Source organism: Fusarium solani (genome assembly GCF_023522795.1).
Source record: "Fusarium solani strain SB1 chromosome Unknown bctg00000005, whole genome shotgun sequence".
Taxonomy (NCBI): Eukaryota; Fungi; Ascomycota; class Sordariomycetes; order Hypocreales; family Nectriaceae; genus Fusarium; species Fusarium solani.
Window position 1 is genome coordinate 1,971,292 of NW_027072153.1, and position 21,874 is coordinate 1,993,165.

At 52.8% G+C, this 21,874-nt stretch overlaps 7 protein-coding genes across 7 annotated transcripts; 5 read left to right on the forward strand and 2 right to left on the reverse strand.

Moving 5' to 3' along the window:
- Nucleotides 1-893: 893 nt before the first annotated feature.
- On the forward strand, nucleotides 894-1,265 carry MRS44_009069 (uncharacterized protein; the record flags this gene model as incomplete). Its single annotated transcript, XM_065621162.1, has 1 exon — nucleotides 894-1,265. One exon carries the CDS (start codon nucleotides 894-896, stop codon nucleotides 1,263-1,265), a length of 372 nt encoding a protein of 123 aa, XP_065477234.1.
- Nucleotides 1,266-1,387: 122 nt separating this feature from the next.
- On the forward strand, nucleotides 1,388-2,633 carry MRS44_009070 (uncharacterized protein; the record flags this gene model as incomplete). The annotated part of the gene is made up of 2 exons (XM_046269766.2): nucleotides 1,388-1,534; nucleotides 1,629-2,633. The coding sequence occupies 2 exons, from the start codon at nucleotides 1,388-1,390 to the stop codon at nucleotides 2,631-2,633; spliced, it is 1,152 nt and encodes a 383-aa protein (XP_046132533.2).
- Nucleotides 2,634-3,486: 853 nt separating this feature from the next.
- On the reverse strand, nucleotides 3,487-4,374 carry MRS44_009071 (uncharacterized protein; the record flags this gene model as incomplete). The annotated part of the gene is made up of 1 exon (XM_065621163.1): nucleotides 3,487-4,374. One exon carries the CDS (start codon nucleotides 4,372-4,374, stop codon nucleotides 3,487-3,489), a length of 888 nt encoding a protein of 295 aa, XP_065477235.1.
- A 2,304-nt stretch (nucleotides 4,375-6,678) lies between these two features.
- On the reverse strand, nucleotides 6,679-7,410 carry MRS44_009072 (uncharacterized protein; the record flags this gene model as incomplete). Its single annotated transcript, XM_046281235.1, has 4 exons — nucleotides 6,679-6,861; nucleotides 6,912-6,979; nucleotides 7,045-7,344; nucleotides 7,398-7,410. 4 exons carry the CDS (start codon nucleotides 7,408-7,410, stop codon nucleotides 6,679-6,681), a joined length of 564 nt encoding a protein of 187 aa, XP_046132535.1.
- A 3,226-nt stretch (nucleotides 7,411-10,636) lies between these two features.
- On the forward strand, nucleotides 10,637-12,547 carry MRS44_009073 (uncharacterized protein; the record flags this gene model as incomplete). The annotated part of the gene is made up of 7 exons (XM_046269768.2): nucleotides 10,637-10,829; nucleotides 10,883-11,075; nucleotides 11,126-11,249; nucleotides 11,306-11,396; nucleotides 11,448-11,508; nucleotides 11,556-11,916; nucleotides 11,966-12,547. 7 exons carry the CDS (start codon nucleotides 10,637-10,639, stop codon nucleotides 12,545-12,547), a joined length of 1,605 nt encoding a protein of 534 aa, XP_046132536.2.
- A 3,008-nt stretch (nucleotides 12,548-15,555) lies between these two features.
- Nucleotides 15,556-17,346, forward strand: MRS44_009074 (uncharacterized protein; the record flags this gene model as incomplete). Its single annotated transcript, XM_065621164.1, has 1 exon — nucleotides 15,556-17,346. One exon carries the CDS (start codon nucleotides 15,556-15,558, stop codon nucleotides 17,344-17,346), a length of 1,791 nt encoding a protein of 596 aa, XP_065477236.1.
- Nucleotides 17,347-18,242: 896 nt separating this feature from the next.
- On the forward strand, nucleotides 18,243-21,402 carry MRS44_009075 (uncharacterized protein; the record flags this gene model as incomplete). Its single annotated transcript, XM_065621165.1, has 3 exons — nucleotides 18,243-18,368; nucleotides 18,467-18,764; nucleotides 18,818-21,402. The coding sequence occupies 3 exons, from the start codon at nucleotides 18,243-18,245 to the stop codon at nucleotides 21,400-21,402; spliced, it is 3,009 nt and encodes a 1,002-aa protein (XP_065477237.1).
- Between the last annotated feature and the right edge of the window lie 472 nt (nucleotides 21,403-21,874).

Sequence of the window (21,874 nt, forward strand, 5' to 3'; positions counted from 1 at the left end):
GTCTGAACAGTAAAAGCCTCGAACAAAAACCTTGCAGCGCCACGCGGCCTCTGGTTTTTCAAGGTGCGCAAGTCGGGATGAACAGGGGATATTTTCATCCCGTCTATGTCGAAACGAACAGTCCCTTGTTGCCAATAATTCTCGGCTATTTAAACAAAATCTCTCTCCTCGGTGACGAATTCAAAATGCCATTGTGACTGGAGCACGCGACCCTTGTGTCCTTGTGCTACGGTGATCCCTGATGCCTCCCGACGGACAGAGCGTTCTAGCGGAGGAACGCGCTGCAGCCACCCAGAGAACCCCCCGTGGGACCGCTAGAGTTTAGTGCTTCTTCAGCGGGTTGTTTCCTGCTGGCAGGGGCTTGGGGGTAGGGTTCCATCCTGGTTTTTGGCTTTGGTCCGAGTCGAGTCAAGTCGCGTCCACACCAGACCGCGTAAACCAAACCACCAACAGCAAGGCAGCATCTTATCCCTCTTGAGCGGTTTCGCCTGGGGATTTCATCTTGGTTTTTAGACTGACATCTTTTCATCTTGCTGTATATCCTCTTGGGCATCATTCTTTTTGCTGTACAAGTGTCTACTTGTCGTCTGCTCGACACTTTACAACATCAACAAGAAAACAATCAACATCGTCACTTCTCCCGCCCTGGCCAAACCCAATTGTTTTGCCCTTGTCTCTGGCCTAGCTCCCTCGGCAGCCCGGATTTCCCGCCGCGCGGTCTCTGTCTAGGCCCTAGACCCCGTCACCCTTGGGGGGTCCATCCACCCTCCACTTCAGTTCTACAGTACAGTACAGCACAGGACACGGGAGACTAACAAGGTCTTGGAGGGAATACCTACACTCTTTTTAAACCCTCGCCACGAAAACCTCATCGCGGCGTCGGTGCCATCGACATGACTCCGGACCGGCCTCTCGGCGAGATCGCGCTCAATCCCAACCGTGTCACGCTCCCGCCGCCGTTCAAGACGGCCGATGCTCGACCCGACGCTACCACTGAGACAGCGACTGGAGCGCGACGAGGTGGGGATCTCGCGGCGCTGGGCTCGGCCGACGCGCTCTCGCGAGTCTCGCACCAGATTGCGTCGACAAGACCTACAGCGCCTACTGCTGCTGCTGCCGCCGCTTCAATAGCGAAACCACCACCTGTCAAGGCCGTCGCTGCTGTCGCCGCCGCTACCATGCAGCGCAATCCCTCCCTCGACCGTGACGATGGCTCAACCCAGAGCCATCCCCTTCAACCGCCGGCTCCCAGGACACCAACATGACCGCCTCGACCGATCCCGCATTCACGCCTCCTGCCAGCGACGCTGGCACCTGCGCGCCGGGCCCCTCGAGCCAGGACAGCCAGTTGCTGCAGCTCTCCGAGATTGCGGCCGCGCAGGACAGGATGGACACGGAGGCTTGGAGTTCACGGAAACGCATGGCCGACGGCGAGGTTAAGAGCCGAAGAGACAGCCAGAGTCCCGTGAAGGGTCATTCTAGGAATCCGAGTGCTGTGAGCAGGACGTCGGCGGCGGGAGGATACATTGGAGAGGTACGTTGCTGCTCTAGACGCGGTATACTTGGACCCGCGTCGAGATGCAGGTATCCCGCTTTGGACTACCTCGCGACTAACACGCTGCCTGCAGTTGTCCGCCGAATTGAAGACGCGTCTCTCTTATGCCATGATCAAGGTTAACCATGGCTGGCAATCTAACTCTTTGGAAGAGGTCGAAACCCTTGCTTCTCACGCCGCATCACCGACATCTAGCACCTCCACCGTCCACCGCCGGCAGGGTTCCTCAGCAAGTCCTCGAATACGCCTCAATGCCGCGCCCTCCTCCTCGGCTCCTCTCCCATACGATTCTGCTCGCCAGCGTCGAAAATCCAATTCACCTCCAAGTTCCTCATTACCTAAACCCACACTTGCTCCTCCTGCTGCAATTCAACCCTCTCTCAACACGAATGTCCCTCGCTCGAACCCGCGCCGCAACTCCAATCCTCACCGCACTCCAACACTACTATCACATTCTCACACTGCTTCTCCTCATACGCCTGCTCAGCTGCCCACGTTACAGACTGGATCAAGATCTCGCACCACGGGTGACCCCATGCTCTTTTCACCGCATCAAAACGTTAGGGAACAAGATGCCATTGAGTCTCTGCTCTTCATGAGTAGTCCGGGGAACTCGGCCAACCTGAAGCACGCCTTCTCACCAACGGGTTCCCCAGGACCAAACTTTGGTGCAGCCAGGCCATTGGTTCGGCATGCTTTGCCTTCAGGCCCTAGGAAACCGTTGCCGTCATCACAACGGCATGCCCAACCAACCAGGAGGCCTGGCTTTGACAAGTCACCTATGCCTCCACCTCCAGGTTCCCCAATGGACCTGGACTCACCACAGCAACCTCATGGCACACCTGGCAGGGGGACACCGAGGAGGCGGATGAATGGTGGTAGCAGCCATCTGAGGGGTGCACTGTCATTGCCTAGTGGCCTAGGTGGAGGAAACGGGACGGCAAGGAAAATGCTGCGAGACGAGGATATCGAGAGGATGCTCGATCAGGCCGCTGCAGAAGCGGCGGATAGCTCTGACGACGAGGAGATTCAGATTCCTCCACCGAGGCGAGGTGTGGCAGGAGTCATGCAGGCATAAGTTGACTTGTTTCAACTGGATGAAGGATCACGTCTTGGCTACAGCTTTGGGATTCGACACGGGGGTGAAACGAAGGTCATCTATTCGACATTGCTTGAAACCGGCAGATGTGGGCTTGTTGGAATTATCATACGGCTTGCTTGAGCCATGTCTGGCATCCCGTGTCTCTTGGTTCGGATAGGGTGAGACCCATGTTTCCCTCCAATAATGATGACGACTGAGGATTTGTCAAGCTGGGTTATAGGCGGATTTGTCAGGGCATTTGGGTTGGGCTGGGTTGAGGCTTTGGTATTAGTTAACTGGGAGCATCTTAATGGGGTTTTGTCTTGAAATTTTGGGAGCGCTCTGGAGGGCAGGCAAATTTGCTGTTGCGTTTGCATGGAGACACGAGACAAAGAAGGGACTTGCATGTTTGTCTCCCGCGAATCTTGGGGAATCGCGTTGGGAAAGTCGGCGTTTTACTGGGTCTTGTGGGTTTACTCTATAGGATCGTGGGCAATGGCACGCTTCTATAGCGTCTCACATGGGGTCTCACAACTATTTGCTACGTGAAGATGTTGCCGATACTGTCTGGTAGGTTGTCGATGACACTGACTGAAGTTGAAGAAGGTTGCTACACAAAAGAAAGAAGGCATTGTCTTGATGCTAAACTGAGCCACTCAGGTTCTACCTCAATACGATATGTTCTTCAATCCCATGGCAAATTCATCTCTTGATATCATACAAACGCCCAAGGTCCCAGTCATGTGTCTTATTCTCGCTTATGATACTTGTTATCATGGCATCGCGTCTTTTGACGATGCCGTCTTTATATATCGGTAGAGCTCTTCATCCTCTTTTCTTGGAACGGTCTTTACCAAGCTCTCCCAACGTGTGAAGGCCTGATATACTCGGCGATACTTATCGCGATGGAGCTCACTGGCCGTGAAGACCCAGACACACCCCCGTGCACACCCAGATAGGCACTCTGCCCTCGACTCTGTCTGGTAATGAGCGGATCGGCCCCGCTCGTCCTATGGCTGATGTGTGTTGTCCTATGTTCCAACTCAGCCCAAGCAGCCGCTGAACTTCGTGCCCTGGTTTCCTGACCCGCTGCCGCCTGCGCCAAGAAGAGTGTGTAGTCATTGTTTCCGTCACGATCGCCGTCACTGCTGGCTGCGATGCTGCGTGAACGGGCCGTCAGTGCGGCGAGAGCTTGCTGGCGATGGTGTGAAGCCCCTTCTTCAGACTGCTCATCATCCTCGACAGCCGTGATCCGGTTCCCGCTAGGTGAGCAGTTGAATGAGCAGAGCGTCGTCTCGTCGGCTTCCACCATTACAGTTAACCTGTTGGATGCTGTCTTGGAAAAGTCTGCCGCCGCATGACGTGGTACATAGGCTGCACCCTCGTACCCTGGTGGAGAGGAAGCTTGAGCTGGAGTGTTGTCTTCAAAGTAGTTGGCTGAGGAGGCGGACCAGAAGCGTGAGGCTCGACGGGAGATGCGGGAGGCTGTAGTTGGAGATTCAGGCTGTGTGATCGTGTTAGTCATGCCTTCATGACTTGTGGCATAAGGCATTACCTCTTGCAAAGCTGCTTGTGGTTGTTCCTGGATCGCTCGATCTTCGTCGTCAGATAGTCGCTGCGAACTGGGACGACGAATAGCACTGAGCGAGAATCGACGACTGATGCTTGTGAGAAACGACTTTTTAGGACTCTGGTCCGTCGGGACCGACTTGGAACGAATAGAACGACGAGGCTTCATATCTTGAATGTTAAAGTAAACGCTTCAAAAAATAAATGAGACAAGAAGAGAATGAATGACTAGAAGCAGAGAGTGAGGCATGCAAACGCACCCCGTTTATATCCACTTCTCTCTCGAAACCTATGTCCGTTGAAGGATATAAGCTTTGGGCCCGGTCGATCCCGCTCGGTTGACCCTGCGTCTGTGACACGCCCTCGAACACTCCTCGAGTACGCCACTTTCCCCTTTGCTCTGCATGGTGGCTGATCGGTTCAAGGCTGATACTTGGATTGGACGCTATGGGACATGTCTATCACTCTGGGGCGGTGTGATTGCGTTGTGTAGACGAGGGCGCGTATGCGCGTGTGCGCGTGAATCCGGTATCTGGTATTATTGAGTCGGCCTCCAATAATAGTTCCTACGGTTTGAGGAAAAGATCAACATGGAAAATATCCTGCACATCAGACATCGCCACATGGCTTCCCGTCAAAACACAATCCGGCCCGAACATCTGGACCAAAGACCCGGGTCCATCCTCTCCCACCCTGGCCGCATCATGACTTCATCCCCAGCTCCAGACTCTTCAAAACGGTCCTCGTGAACCCTCTAGTCTGACGCCTCCCTAACTTCCACATCTGAGGGGGCGAGAAGGTGTGAACCTCTTCTACTCCGTGGAAAAAGGAGTCTCTGACCTGGGAGTAAAAAGGTTGGCGCCGCGTGGTTTGAATGCGGAAAGTGGGCTCAGGCGGGAGGCGCAAAGTGGAAATGATGGAGTCTGGGGAGGGGTTTGGAAAGGGGATAGGTATGTGAATTGTAAGTATGGGAAATATTGGGGAGCAGCTTGCGTGGCGACGAGGGCATTGATACGAGACTGTCGTGGCCGATGATGTAGGAATCTCCCCAGATCCATTCTCATAACAGCCGACCTTGATAATCGCACCTTTAAGTATCTGTATCACTTTAATGCGATGATAGTACTATCTTTCTTTAGGTCTTCTCTCCCGGAATACGCACATTGCTTCTCGAAGTCTTCTTCATCTCCATCACAAGCAGACAGCATCATCGACAGTCTCGACCTGGACGAACATATCCGCTACAGTCGTCCAAGAAGCCATACGTACTGTATGTCGAAGCCCCATGGCTCATTCAAACCATTCCGTGCTTACTCAAATCAGGCTCACTGCTCGCTATCAAGCCTAGCCTAGCCATCACATCCTGGGGAGACTTGACCTATCAACAAAAGATCAACAGTGATTCCATTCCTCGCTTAGACCGTCTAAGCAAATCAAAACGTGGTGTTTATAGCCGAGTCGAGACCCACGCCACCAAGTTTCCGTTTCGAGGGGAGCCCCGAGATGCTAGTGATGAGTCCGTCACCGGATTCATCCAAGATTCTATCCCCCAGCAGATGAATCACCTCCATCTTTGTAAGTGCCAATACGACCGATTCATGATGGTGAACAGTTGATATCTTAAGGGAAATCACTGGATGACATTGTCAAGTCTTCAGAGTCGCAAGACATTCGTTATGTTGATGCTGTCCTTGGAATGCGGGCGGAGCCACCCGAGTTTGCCCGCCAACACAAAGAGTTGTGATCGACGGTTATGGAATGGGCTTTGTCTTGTAGCCTGCTATGCCAACTTGGGGACCTGGCCGGCACTTGTGGCCGACAAGCCGTTATTGACATTCGACTGACGACAGCCCTTTGCTCTTGGCGAGTCGGCATTTACAAAGTCCACAGAGTGCTCCGAATTCTCGGCCACCATTACCTCATGAACCATTCCTCCCTCACAAGGCTGACCCCAACCTCTCCCACCAACGTCTAGCAAGAAGCCTGAAGCCACCTTCGGGGGCATGTCTCCTCGAAGCGTAGAACACATGGACTGCCAGCCACATCAAAGATTGCCACGCGTGACTTCAACGAGCAGAAACAGTCATGATGGATGCACTACTTTGTTCTAGAAGAAATTAGTCCTCGTGCCTGATTCTGATCTAGACCTCGATACTACGGAGGTGGTGTCTGAGCTCGCCCCGGCTATGCCATGCCTATACACCTCGCAACGGAGAAGCCGTAGGCAGGACCATGTCTAAACGCTCAACCCCAGTTTATTTGAAATGAATTGAGGCTTTGGATGGGGGATAGTGGGAGAGGAGAGGGCGAACCATTGATACGCTTCTCTAGTAATAACTTGAGATTCTGAGAGCTGGGATAACTTAACATATGACTACGACCATCATAATAATAAATAAGAATTAGACCAGGTATCTCATTGTATTACCTAAATACTTGCATCCACACTTGGCATTAGGTATGCCCTATCTTCTCACGCCGGCACCATTCCACCACCACAGCCGGCACCTCCCTCCCCGGGGTCCTTGTCCTCGGGCTTTCGCCCAGCGTCTTTGGCCCTCTGGCCGGGCTTCCGGCCTCGGCGACGGCGGCTCTTCTTGACCCCGGCCTGGGGTCTGGCCGGGGGAGCCTGTTGTCTCATCCTAGACAAGACAGCCTAATTAGAGAAATTAGCATTGGGACGCCAGAATAAAGAAGATAACTTACCGCAAGGTCAGCAGCAGTGGCACCAGGGCCAAAGGATATGTTGGTGATATTGACGCCCGCCATGAAAACTGAAATATTATATTAGCTCATAACTCAAACAAATCGCACACAGGCTGGGCATGTAATTACGTACTGTTCTGAGGTGCCGAGCGACACTCCTCTGGGCGATGTGTGCCCATTTTGTGACAATGGGGCAACTGGTGGCGCCCCCCGGCTGCGTTGGCAGTGGGAGCCGGAGCAGGAACGGGAGCAGGGGCCGGGGCCGGAGCAGGGACGATGGGAGCGGGAGCGGCAACATGAGCAGGAGCAGGAGCAGGAGCGGCGGCAGCGGTCGAGGGAGAGGAGGAGCAACGGCCACGGAAGCCGAAAAACAGTTGGGGCCGGAGCCCACGGGACCAGACTGAGCAGGGGCCCAGTTGTTGCTTGTCTTCCACTGATTTTATATAAGCTCATTGCTTTGCGGTCGAAGTCGGAGCGGATAAGAACTCACAGGTTCCATGTTGATGAGTTGCTGGAAAGCAATAACATGTCAGTAAGTAAATCCAGTTCATCACAAAGAATTACTTACAGAAAAGGGTGGGAGAGCGGGGAGAAGAGTTGAAAAATCACCCTATAATTCCAAGTTAGTACTCTCAGAATGCAGAATTACATGAGTTGACAAATGAAAGGGGGCATATATCATGGAAGTCAAGCGACAATGCGCGTGAGGGCGGTGGGGTAAAACAACAAAACTGAACTTAGGGCGGGATACCACGCGCAAGAGAGAAATAAAAACAAGGGAGAAAAGGGACAGATGGAAGCAAGCACGAATAATCGGCAAGTGTGCATTCACATAGACGGGGGAAGGAGAAGAAACGGAACTTACAGGACGGGGTTGGTGATGATGAGAGAAGAGGAAGAAAGGAAGGAAGGAGAGAGGGGAATCAGGAGTTTATCCGCATGATACTCATCACAACCCCCTACTGGTCAAGTCACATGTTGCTTGCGGTACCAGTGTTGCTTCTTCCATTTCTTTACCAGAATATCATCATAAGGATCATCAGGCCGGCCTGAGCGGGGGTGAGAGGCGGCACCAAGACTCCGTATCAGACAGAGAGGAACTGGCGACGAAACCATGAAGTCGGATTGAAACGTGAAGTAAAAAGATACCGAATGGAGCTATGGGCTGACATCTTCAATTCTAATGTTCAACTTCGTCCAGTTGGTCGTTGAGCCAAAGTTCTTCATGCCAATCATTCGTTGTTTGCGACTTCGAATGGCCAGACCAGTTCCAAAACCAAATGCTGGTCACCCAGTGGTTTCAACACGCTTTAGAGGAGCTTCGTCCGGTATTCGCCATATCTCCATCCCGTAAACCAAGTCCTTTCGAAGTCCCAGTTTCGGGGAGAAGCTGCTGTTCTCTTTGTCCATAACGCTGACAACTCGCCTAGGGCCCTGTCTAGTCTTGGACCTCGTTCAACGAAGAGTACGTCTTTCAAATTTGAATGAGTGTGGGAGAATGTAGTCTTGGATAGTGCACGCATCGCCCGAAAGTGTTGGTGATATCGTTAGGTATAGGATAGGCTCAGTCGCGAGAAGGCAGGCCAAAGAGGGTGTGCACCATTTCAGATATCCGTGGCTCGCAAACGGTACCTTGGTTAAGTGTGTTGGGTGTTTGGGATCAGAAATGGATTCGTCGAGACATCGGGAAGAAACAGCAAGTAGGAAGAGCAACGAGGCATCAAAGAGGTATCAACTCACCTCGTTCTACGTTCACTGGTTGCATATCCAGGGGCGATATCTTATGCTTGGTAACCACAGCGTGTGTGATTTGAGGTGAAATGACAACAGCCCAACCTCAGGGGACTTGCTAGACTCCATAACAAAACTCCAATTTGAGTAGAGAGAAAGAAACTCGTTGTTCTGGTTGTCAACAGGCCCATGCTACTGAGATTCACCATCTGAAGTTGCGCCGACAATTTTCATCAAATCACCAGGACAACGTGGCCGAGTGGTTAAGGCGATGCCCTGCTATCCTGCATATCTAGGCATTGTGTTCGCACGCGTAGGTTCGAATCCTGCCGTTGTCGCTTAGTTTTTGCATTTTTGAACAATCTTTTTGCCATTATCTTGTGTTGCTGTGTCTTGGTGTTGTGCATTCATTGACTTTTGCCGCATTTCACTGGCCTGCCCGTTTGGTGGTTGTCTGGCAAATCCTCACCTCCACCTCATCATAAACATCTTCATAAAATGTCTAATATTGGAGCAAAAAGTGGGCCCAAGGCAAAGTGGCCCGTCTCTTCTGGTTCTGTTGACCGCCTGTCCATATGAATAGGAAAGCCACGAAGGTGCGTCAAGCAATTAGTAAAACATCCATTCGCATCTTGTTTGTTGTCGCTTTTCTTCTCTGCCGGCTCGACGTGTGGGGGCCTGGACCTGGGCCTCGGTTCTTCAACCGAGTCGAGGTCAGCTGACCATGCACGGGACTTCACTGGAGGCGGGGCCAACTCCCCGAAAATTGCCTCTGCGGCAGGATGGCTTTTGGCCAAGAGTTGTACTCCCCGAAGAGCCCCTCAATACCGCCTTGTATATGAACTTCATCCAAGACACGCATGTTTGCATCTCTGCTCGACTTTGTCGACTTTGTCGGGAAACACCCTCAAGACTTCCCCAGAAAAAATCTTCCAGCCTGGCTCGGGCTTACGGCCTCACGCAGACCACAAACTCCGCGCCATGGAACTCCCACTTTTGGTTGACCACTTAACATGGGCCACTAAGACACCGGACGCACTATTACGGATCAACTACCGCCTCCGTCCTTACTCCCATGCCGGCTGCACAGTTTGATCTCAGCCTTTTTACCTCAGCAGCAAGAGACTTTGTCAGGTTTCCCAGGGCGTCCCGTCACGACCCCCGCTCTCGACGCCTCGTCGAACCAAACAGGCTTGGCCCTCCACCGCCGGGTCCAGCTGAAGGCATTACGAGGCCGTGATTTGTCCCCCGTGGATCGATGCCCGTTCATTGCCTGCAGTCCACGACTCTAGGTCACCCCTTGAGCATCCACTCAGGCTCGTTTGTGCACCGCCAAACCGCCGACAGTCTCCACCCTTGACAAGTTCTCGACTCCACCACCGATGGTCCGAAGGACGCGACGACGACCCGAAGCCGCGCTAACTCGTCGTTTTGCGAATCTTCCCCCACGACATTGGTTGGCCAAGGTCGATGATCCCGGTTGCCCTGCCTCTCCGGCTCGTCCGCGGACACCTCCGCTGGGGTTTCGAATGCATCATGCTGCTCCTTTTCTGCTTCTAGAGCGCTCGCTATGGGGGGTCTGTCAGGTCTCACATGCGGCTTGCGTGGTTTCTTACCCTGTCTATGCCTTCAAACCAATGGGTGATTTCCCCGTCCCACGATGTGCTTCAGTCACCCCCAAGTTACTAGGGGAGCCCGGAACGTTACTTTGACCCATCATGACTTGGCTGTTCCGCCACTGACCAGGAAGAGCGTGGGTGCAAAGCCTGGCGGGGGAGCTTGACGGATGCAGTTTTCATTGCTCAAAGCTTTAAAAATCTGTTTCATCCTCGTCCTCTTCTTCGTATTTTTCTCGTCTTCTCCCTCATCATCCTCTCAGTGTCTGCCCTACGCCTGAGATCCTCTGCTCCAAGTACCCTCTTGTCCCATTTACTCAAGATACCCTCTGCTTTACATCTTCATTGACCCTCTAAGGGTAGCACGTAGTTCTCAACATGACTGGCTCTGAGCATCTCAACGTCTTCAAGGGACCCAACTCAGTCCGTGACTATTTCGACCCCGAGCTCTCGCCTCCTCTTCCTCTTGTCGAGATCCCTGACTACCTCAACCCCTACCGTGACGATGGCGTGCGCATCTATGCCAAGATGATGTCTATGCATCCGGCCACCAACGTCAAGGTGATGCCAGGTTGGTGTCATGATCAAGTTCTAGTGATCAAAGCTGACCTTTGTCTGTCGCAGCTATGAACTTGCTCGAGAAAGGTGTCGAGCCCGGCAAGACAAAGACCATCGTGGAGAGCAGCTCAGGCTCAACTGTCATCTCCATGGCTATGGTTGCTCGAGCTTTCCACGGTATCAACGATGTCCATGCCTACCTCAGCAACAAGACAAGTGAGACGAAGCTGCGTATGATGCAGTTCTTTGGTCTCAATGTGTAAGTCATCATTCTTTGTGGCCTGTGGAATGCCTCGCTAATGGTCCAAGTACCCTCTTTGGCGGTCCTGCTCAGCCAACTCCCATCGATGAGCGAGGTGGTATCCGAGCTGCGGCTCGCAAGGATGTCGAGTCAGAGTCTGTTTGCAGTCCAAACCAATATGTCAACGATGATGTACGTGACCCCCCTTGTTGGTGATGGAGATGATACTAATCTTGCTGGCTTTTTAGAACTGGAAGGCCCACGTTCGATGGACTGGTCCTCAGATCCACCGTCAGCTTCCAGAGATCAACGTGATTGTGGCATCCATGGGAACTGCTGGTGAGTCCCCCAACTTGTCCATGTTGGTTTAGTAACTCATTCCGTGCATAGGAACCATGACTGGCCTTGGCACCTATTTCAAGCAGGCGAAGCCTTCTGTGTACAGAATTGCGTACGTTTACTGCCCTGTCTATGTCGGGTGCCCACTAACACCAACAGTGTCTGCACGAATGCCGGAGAGCGAGTGCCTGGCCCTAGAGAGTACTCCCTCATGGGCGAGGTCGAGTTCCCGTATCTTGCTGCCCATGATGCGCTTGAGGAAGTTGGCGCCACAGACTCCTACTCCTTGTCCCTGGATCTCACCCGACAAGGCATTGTTTGTGGTCCATCATCAGGCTTTACCTTGAAGGGCCTGTTTCAGAGGATCGAGAAGTTCAAGCAGGAAGGAAGGTTGTCGCAGCTGGCGGGCCCAGATGGAGAAATCCACTGCGTCTTCATGTGCTCCGACCTTCCTTTCCAGTACCTGAGCGAGTACTTTGAGAAGCTTGGCCCCGAGAAGTTTAGCCCCATTCGCAACCAGGTAGGTTCCCTTCTTAGACTCTAGTCGAGTCATCGCTGACTGGGATAAGCGCCTGAGAAACATTGACCTCTACCGATACGACGATGCCTGGGAGCTCAACGCTCTGGCCGCCTTGTCCAGCTACTTCACTATCCACCCTCTGGGTACTCACGACACTGTCCTCTCGTTGGCCGCCCAGATCGACAAGGCCCTCACCCCTTCGGCCAACACCCAAATTCTCGATTTCCGACGCTCTTCCGACTATGACGCCTTCCACCTGCCTAACTCTGTCAACATTCCTCTCGAGACATTGCGAGATGGTGCTTCTCGCGGTAGTCCATTTGCCAATCCTGCAGACGACTGCACCATGCTCGAGGAGTTGTGGCTTGAGCTTGAGGCTCTGTTTACCGTCAAGGACAAGAATGGCAACCGTAACGCCAGCGCCGAGGCTCTGATGGCCATCCTCCGTGGCAAGAAGGTGCTGACTCTGTGCTATGATGGTGACAGTGCCAGAGTCGCCAACAGCGTCCTTCGGGCTAAGGGTGTTGAGGCGGAGAGTATCCGCGGCGGATACAGTGCCCTTGCTGAGTTGCATATGCCATGCAACGATACTTGCAAGGTCGCTCCTCTGCCAATGTCGGTCGAGGTTTAAACCACATCTCTTTGACGTGTTACAAAAAGCTACCATGAGCAGTAGCATATTGTCTTTTTCTTGATTTTGATTCCAGAGAGCAGTGGGCTTCTGGATTTCTTTGCATGATATCGAGGTTCACCCCCAGCCAGGACGTGCAGTGGGCGTCAGTGGTTGGGGGCACGGGGAGCTCGTATTTGGGATACGCAGGATTGTTTTGGTACTTTATTCATGACTCACGATCGATCAAGGAGCATGGGTCTGGAAGTGCAGTGGGCTTCTGAGATGACGGGGCTTCAACAAGTCTCAACCGTGCAGGGGAGGACTCGAATCCAGAAGTGCAGTGGGTTTCTGGGATTCGACCAAACGATTTCAACCATCGAAAACTTCAATTCAACAAGATTGGGTATTCTGGTAATGTCTGGCCTTTGAGGCCTCTTGCAATTGTACTTGTGATGCTCGAGTGATCACTCATCTCTGCCTTGCACTTTTTATAAGCTAACCTCCAAACACGTATCTATACCTAAAGGTATATAAACTTGTCATAATTTCAAGGCAAATCTATGCTAAAAGTAGACAAGCTTAGCATAATTCTAAGCCTTTATGATAAGGTAAATGACTTACCATTGCTTCTCTTACTGTGATGATAGAAAATCACCCTCTAGGTGGGCCTCGAGTAGGCGACTGAGATGGACACGCGACAACACTAGAGAACGGTGTCATCCAATCGTCCGAAGTGATAAGGGCCGTCTTGTCCACAAGGACGACTTTCTATGAACTGTTCAGAAAAGTACGTAATCGCAGCTTCACTTGAGGCTGGATAGTTCCCTCCTCTCGCTATACTGTACGGGTTGATCTGAGGCATTGCATGCTTACTGGTCAAGGTCCGGCATTGACCTTGCCTTGCGATGTGCCATTGACCAACGATTGAATGATAAACCCCCGACGAAACCTCCACGACGTGTTCATCTGTGTCTTGTTTGACAGCTGGGGATTTCGCCAAGTAACTTGCACTTGTGTAGAAGGGCTGGTGGGAGGTGATGGGGCGTACATGCCATTCATTTCATCTCCCTCATCTTTCCACTCCATGACTTACTCTCCCGTTGTGCGAAATGCTTTGGAGAAAGAAAAAAGGAAGGAAGGAAGGGCCACTGGGTATGGCGCCTTCCCAGAATGATAGGCCTCGGGAGTATCCGTTCCTTGCCTAAACCCTCATCCTAAAGTCTGGGGAAAACGGTTCCAGCACGTGCTTCTCAGTATCCAGCAACAACACCAAAATCTCAACCATCGCCATCACAGCAACAATAACAGCAAAAGACAAGAAGGAATTGATGTAAAAATGCAAAAATATATCGACAACGGCAGGATTCGAACCTACGCGGCCGAAGCCACTGCATTTCTTGGATCCCGAGATGGGACAGTTCGAGTGCAGCTCCATAACCACTCGGACACGTTGCCTAACTTGTTTGATACGAATACGACTTGAGATTGTACTTCATAAGGGCATTGGCAACAATCACACAGAAGTAGCGCAACCTGATCATCGCGCGTCTCAACACTGCTTGCAGTGATATATGACAGGGCTTCGTCTTAATCAATTTGGTTCCGCGGTCTTGGTGTTTTGATGGAAGGAAGACTTAAAATTTCCCTCATCAGCCTCTAATTGTAGGAGCGACAATTAGAGAGTCTATGTAGATCTCCGAAAACCTAGCAGCCAAAGTTCATGAACCCAATACCCATCTAAGACGAGACTGGCTGATGGGCGCAGACTTCAAGTATAACAACCTGTCGAGGCGACAATGATGGTTGTCATTTATGGTGCTATAGACCGTTAAATCCTTGGATATTCAAGGATGGAAGTCCATCAAATGCAGAAATATCAGGGCAGCTCGTAGTTGCAGCTACCATGTGGTTTCTACCTTGACATCCGGCTCGAGGGAAAAAAAGAGACGCCAGTACAACAAACCCTTTAGCTTGTCCTCCCATGAAGATAGTCAAAAAAGCATAGTAAAGATAGGCAAAGGAGCTCTAAGGTATTATCTTTATCTTTAACTATTTTATATACATTTTATTATTATGCTTGAGAGGGGCTAGGTCGCCCTCTTGAATGTTCTGGTGTCTCGTTTCTCGACCCGTCCCAGAGGACGAACAAAGGGCATTTCTCCTACCAGTTCTCCAATGTCGGGAACGCTCCTATCCGCGTTGGTGAGATCGTACCTCCGTCACCCCCTAGTCTTGACAAACAATAACCATGTTCAATGTCTGAATTACAATGCCGAACAATCCCATGCCTGGGAGCTATTATTAGGCCGTGCAAGTGCTGCTTACAACCATGCGATTCTACCAACACCGATATTAACTTTGACGGCGTTTCCCCCAATCGTTGTTGACCCATCCGGATCCGAAACAACCAAGGCCCACGAATGATGCAAGCAACCCACTGAATGCGCGACGGTTCTAATAAAAAAACGAGAAAGTATCCATCACACGTGTCATAGGTCCTTTTGTCATGTCGCCACCAAGCATTGTGTCCCTATGTCCCTCCCAAAGATGCGCTGGCATCTGGAGATTGCGATGTGCGAGGGAACCACAGAAAACGCTGCCCTCGTAACCCAGAGAAATGAAGTTTCACATTTTGACAGCCGGACCCCGTTTCTAGATGCCCCTGGTGATCCATGACGGCATGAAAGACGATCCCCCCTTTGGCCCTGTGGAACCAAAAAAAGAGTCCTTTTTAGCATAAAACATTTCCGTTGGGTTGCCCAGCTTTTCTTGAGCCGATGTCGTTCTGGTTCAAGTCGCCAAGAGGTAGAAACGCCGAGCGGGTAGGAATGTAAACTCAATTGAGTCAACATACTACCGATTCCGATATAGTCTCATCCGAATCTTTTCAACTCCTAGAAGTGGCTGGATCCGAGTTTTGAGTCCTCTCGGGATATTTCTCTCCCTACACAAGGGCTGTTTGGCTGTCAAATACAGCCTCTTCGCCTTCTTCCTTCTGCGACCAGTTTGGACCCATAGCAGGAAACATGAAGGCGATATCACTTATTACGACCCTGGCGCTGGCCGGCTTCAGTGCCGCCAAGTCCATTGTTGTCGAAGACACTCCTATCCTCCCGGATGGATGGAAGCAGGTTGACAAGACGGTCGATCCGGACCATGCACTGAAATTGTCCATCGCCATGCGACAGCCCGATATCGACAACCTCAAGACAAGACTTCGAAGACGAGATACCTCCTCCGGAAAATTCACACAGAATCACCTTACTCAGAAGGAAGCCCTCGCACTCCGAGACCCCGACCAAGCAGACATCGACGAGGTCCTCACATGGCTGAGGAGCAAGGGCATGGCTGCAAAGGCCACGCCCGACAAGGACTGGATTCACGTCAAGACCACCATTGAGGCAGCTGAGGATCTTCTCGAGATGAAGATTGGCTTTTACCAGTTCGAGAACCAGGATCCCGTCCTCCGAACCAGAGAGTACTCAGTGCCCGAGTCTGTCGCCGACGCCATCAGCTTCATCTACCCCATCGCCAACTTTATGCGACCCAAGAAGGAGCTCACTACCCTCGACGAAAAGTTCAATCCCAGTATGCTCATGAGTTTGAACCTTGAGAGGCGCGATGTGGCATGCAGTCCTGTCGTGGTTCCCGAGTGCCTGCACAAGCTTTACAACATCAACTATCCCGCTCACAACGGATCCTCCTCCATTCGCCTGGGTATCGCTGGCTTCCTTGAGGAGTACGCCAACTACCAAGACAGCGACGAGTTTCTCAAGACCTTTTCCAAGCCCCTCTACAATGCCCACTACAACTACTCAGTTGAGCTGATCAACGGTGGCGAGAACTCGCAAGTCCTCGAGGAGTCTGGAAACGAGGCCGCGCTGGATGTCCAGTATGCAATGGCCCTCGGTTATCCTACCAACATTATCTACTACCTCGCGGGCGGACGGGGACCCAAGTTGGACGACAAGGGCGATCAACTCCCGGAAGAGTACAATAACAATGAACCCTACCTAGAGTTCCTCGACTACCTTCTCGATCTTTCAGACGATGAGATTCCCCATGTTCTCTCAATCTCATATGCCGACAACGAAGTTTCAGTCCCACGAAAGTACGCCGAGCGTGTGTGCTCATTGTTCGGTCTCCTGACAGCTCGCGGCACATCGGTCCTCGCAGCGTCAGGCGATGGAGGCGCAAAGGGTTCCAGCAACTCGAGTTGCCACACCAATGACGGCACCAACCAAGATGTTGCCATGTCTGTCTTTCCCGCGACGTGCCCTTGGGTGACGAGCATCGGCGGCGTCACCGATGCCAAGGATCCTCCGGTCGGCGCCGAGTTTAGCGGAGGCGGCTTTTCGCAGTACTTTTTGCGCGAGAAGTGGCAGGATGCCGACATCGAGAGCTATGTGAAGGCATTGGACGGTCATCTGGACGGCTTCTACAATGCCAGCTATAGAGCGGTTCCGGATATTTCGGCTGTGTCGACCAACTTCATCACCAAAGTTGCTGGTTCAACACAGGCTGTTCGAGGAACAAGCGCGAGTACACCTGTGGTCGCGGCCATGATTGCTCTCATCAATGACGCTCGCGTGCGAAAGGGCAAGGATGTTTTGGGTTGGCTGAATGAGGTGCTGTACTCAGATGAGGTTCGAGCAGTTCTCCAAGACATTACGGGCGGACAGAGTCTTTCGTGCAGTTTCAAGCATGGTGGCGGAACTCCTGGAGGATGGCCTGCGGCAAAGGGCTATGATGCCATCACAGGCTTGGGAGTGCCGTATGACTTTGAGAAGCTGTTTAACGTGCTGGTAGATATCTGAGGACGTATAGAGTAAACACTGCAGATTGTACAATAGAACACTTACCCATATACATACCTGTTCAACTCAACTGTGCCATTGCGATCAAGGTGATGTGATGGTTCGTGATAGGTGGAGCTTCGATTGGATCTGAGACCCAGCAAAGCCAAACACGCCACCCGCTAAAACGCTCAAGAGATCCATGAGAACAGGGCCCTTGATGGTGCGATAATCGCTGAGGGTAGGCCCCAGCCTCCGGTGGTTTAGCGGTCTGCCGCCCCTCCCACACCTGGACGGCCCGGGGCCTCAGTCCGGGCAATGAGTTCCTTATCGATAGCGGATCTGCCCAGCCTCTACCTCCAGCTAAGAAGCGCGTCACTGGACCCGACATCAACAAGAGCGGGCGGGCACCTGGACCTTGGACTGCCGTGGGCCTAGACCATTATCCTATCGCGTTTTTGGACCTGCTCTGCTCATCTTTTCCTCACCCACGGCTACAGAACGAAGAAGAGATCATTCGGACCTGCTTGGACTTCATCTCTTTTGAATTATCCCTACTTCTTCGTCCCGGGCGATCGCTCATCTCAAATCCCCTGCCGGCGCGGTCTTCTCCGCTTCGCGACCCCAGCTCCGGGCCGCATCTCCAACTTCAAACGCCTCCATCTTTAACCCGGAATCTCACTCCACTACCACTACACACCCACACGCAGCACCTCACTCTTCGCCGACGCCTCTGCTTCCGGATCGCCAAGTTATCGCGAAAACACAATGACGACGAGGCATCTACTTGACCTTTCATAAGATTGTGGACTCGGCTGTCGATTTCTCGCGACCGCGGACGAGGCCCGGCCCGCTTTCTCCATATCGCGACGCGGTGGGCTCTTTGTGCAAGAGCTTCGCCTTCCGCCCACGATACCATGCCCACCACTCACGTTGGGCCCGAGTCCCAAGAAACTTTGCAGGATATCGCCAATGGCCTGCTCAAAGCCCGCAAGGTCGTTGTCGTTACAGGCGCTGGAATCAGTACCAACTCGGGTATTCCTGTGAGCTTCTTCCGCAAACGCCCCCGCTCTTCGCAGCTCGAGATCGGGGCCCTCGCCTCCATTGCTGGACCGGACGACAGGATTGCTAACTCGTCTAGGATTTCCGCTCCGAGAATGGCCTTTACTCGTTGATTCAGGCCCAGTTCGACGCGGCCGCACAGCAGGCGCGTCAGGCCGGAGCGCAGAGCGAGAACGAATCCAGCGACGTGGACAATGGCAGGGCGAGCAAGCGAAGGAAGCTATCCGTGGACGACGCGCCTAGTACAGAGGAAGAAACAAGCATCATCAAGGACGAAATCGAAGTGCAGGGCGAAGAATCAGACCCCGACAGCGAAGTCATCGCAGATACAATTCAAGTCGAAGGCGACCCCGACGATCAAGTGGAGGCGAATGGCGGTCGACTCCCGCTGGTCAATGCCAGGACAACTCGCTCAACCATCGTGGCTCAGCCCATGACTTCTCCTCTCTCCTCGCCTCCCCCGAGGACCTCAATATCCCGCTCTCAGCTTTCCGAAGATCGCGTCACGACCACTTGGCCGATGTTGGCGTTCCCCCCAGCTCGTCACCACTCTCGTCACCACCTCCCATTCTCTTCGACCCATTCTCTTCCAACATGCCGTCAGAAGGCAGCCCGAGCCGGCGGTGTAGCACATCGCCCTCCGAGGTCGACGATACACCCCCTTCAAATCCAATCAGCTCATCACAACCCAGCCTTGGCCCCAGTAGGAATACATTACCGAACATGAAGGGCAAGGACTTGTTTGACGCGTCGATCTGGGCGGATCCTATGCGAACATCTGTGTTCTATACTTTTGCGACCACCCTACGACAAAAAGTCAAGGATGTCGAGCCTACTAGCTCACATCGCTTCATCAGTCATCTGAGGAATCGGGGGAAGCTTGTCCGCTGCTATACGCAGAACATTGATCAGATTGAGGAAAAGGTTGGCCTGTCGACCTGTCTCAGTGATGGGCCCGGTAGCCGTGGACGGTTCTCACGAAAGTCGACAGCCAACTTGAATCAGCTGAACAAGATGGTTGACGAAGTGGCTGGAAGTGCAGAGTCCAGCTCTTCAGAAAAGCCTCAACATTCTTCAGATACCGAGGCCACTAGGTCTCAAAAGAGCCAGTCACAATCAGATGGCACTACGACACCACCACAGGGCGAATCTGATCAATCTCAATCTCAACCAGAGGCTTCCAAAGCCCCGGCCAAGAACGCTCGTCGGGAACTACCCAAGTCAGGTGTGGAGTGTGTCTTCCTCCACGGCTCTTTAGAGCTTCTGCGCTGCTTTCTCTGTGGGCGCGTCTGCTCGTGGGATGATCAAGACCGTGAACTTGAAACCATGTCCGGACAACAACCCGAGTGCCCTCACTGTGTGGGTGCCACGACCGCTCGAGAGGAGAGAGGCAAGCGAGCCCTGGGTGTCGGCAAGCTCAGACCTGACATTGTGCTTTATGGCGAAGAGCATCCCAATGCTCACTTGATTAGTCCGATTGTGACACACGATCTTGCTCTTTGCCCGGACCTCTTGCTCATCCTCGGAACCAGCTTGCGAGTCCACGGCCTCAAAGTCATGGTCAGAGAGTTTGCAAAGGCGGTTCACGCCAAGGGAGGAAAGGTTGTTTTTGTAAACTTCACAAAGCCTCCCGAGAGCTCATGGGGCGACATCATTGACTATTGGATCGAGTGGGACTGTGACGCGTGGGTGGCAGATCTGCATGACAAGGTACCCAAGCTGTGGCAGGCACCCGAGCCTCCCAAGCCCAAGAAGAAGCGCGAGTCGAGCGGTCTCACGGAAGACGGGGAAAGGACCGAGACGAAACGGCCACCTGCAGCGTATCCTGTGGCTCTCCGGGATACGAAGGCCACAGGGGCGTACTGTACGCTCAAGATATTAAAGGAGCTCCACAGAATATCTGGACACCAGCCCCCAGCACGTAGGGCATCGATGTCTGCAGCCGTGGTCGAGACGACAACCGTGACCACAACAGGCGCAACGGCTGAGAACAAGACAGAGAAGGCGGCAGAGAAGACGGCAGACACGCCAGTATCTGCATCTTCTGAGACTCCCTCGTCGAGCCCCCCGAGCAAACCCAACAAGCCTAGGACTAGGGCGAGACGACCTCGCAAGTCTGCTCCTGCGAATCTGGGACGATCCAAAGCAACCCCGTCAACTCTGAATCCGAATCACGGGAGAACTCGACGTAACGCTGAGCCAGTCGAACCTCCCCAGCAAGCAGCGCCAGCGCCAGCGCCAGTCCCAGTGCCAGCTCCGGTACCCTTTGAGCTCACAAACCCCATCATCACACCCGAGCGACTCTCTCTTGTCAAGAGCTCGATTCTTGAGTCGGTCAAATCAAAGCCGCGGGTTCGCAAGCGCAAGAAGATTGACGGAGAGGAGGTGGTGATGCCTACGGTTGGCAAGCGTCGAACGACTCAGAAGAGTCCTGAGGTGGTAGAGGCTGAACTCGGCCCTATCCAGCTTCCACCGTTGAAGCCCCAACCGCCAAGTCCGATCTCTTCACCTTTTGGCAGGCCAGTGCCTATGGAGCCCTCGCTGTTCGCCCAGGGCTACAACACACAGAACAAGTGCTCAGAGACGGGTCAGTTGCAGTCGATTTCACCTGTGTCGGCCCAAAAGGAACCATTGGCATCGATGTCGATTAACATGCGAAGACCGATGCCTTTCACCAGGAGTCAGGCATTTGCCATGGGGAACTCTTCAGCCCACCAGAACCCGTCAACTCCTCCTCAGGTGGAAAAGCCAAGGGATCTGTGGTTTGCGACGCCAGAAGACGTGAGCATCGTGGTGAAGCGTGATAGCACGTTGGAGGAACGAGAGGCCATCCTGGCGCTTACGAGGCTAAGCCAGGGTCACCCACGAGATCCTTCAGCGGCGAGTGTGATGGTCCCAGAGACCAGAGGTGTTCAGACACGATCATCGGCGCGATTGATGGAGCTTTGCTCTGCTGCGGGAAACGCTGAAGGGGAGTTACGATCCTGGGGTGGGAGATGGAACACCAATAGATAGGCAGAGGAGGGAGGTGTTTTGCTTATGATGGACGACAGGTCACACTGTCTTACTTGGCTTTTATACCAGCGATCAGAGATATACACATACTCGGGACAGGGAGTCCTCGAGAGCGAGCATTGATGATGAGGCGTTTAGGGGAGGCAAGATATCAGAGCTTCTTTCTTCTTTCTTTGACACGAAATGGATGCTAGGATTCATCTGCAGAGGCACGATGACAGGATAGGTCCATCAACTAGACAAACAAACAACGGGATAACGGATATTCGATCAGATGACTCTTTCCAACCTGAAATGCTCCATTATTAATATCCAGTAGTGAGTGACTCTTTATCCAACTTAAGGACGCTCTGAAGCGGGTACCGACGGCCCGCAGCGAATAGAGTCGAGTATCACAAGGGCGTCGTTGACGCTCAAGAGGTGGGGTTGTCGCTTTGGGGTTAGCAATTGACTCACTCACTCGAACCATCTG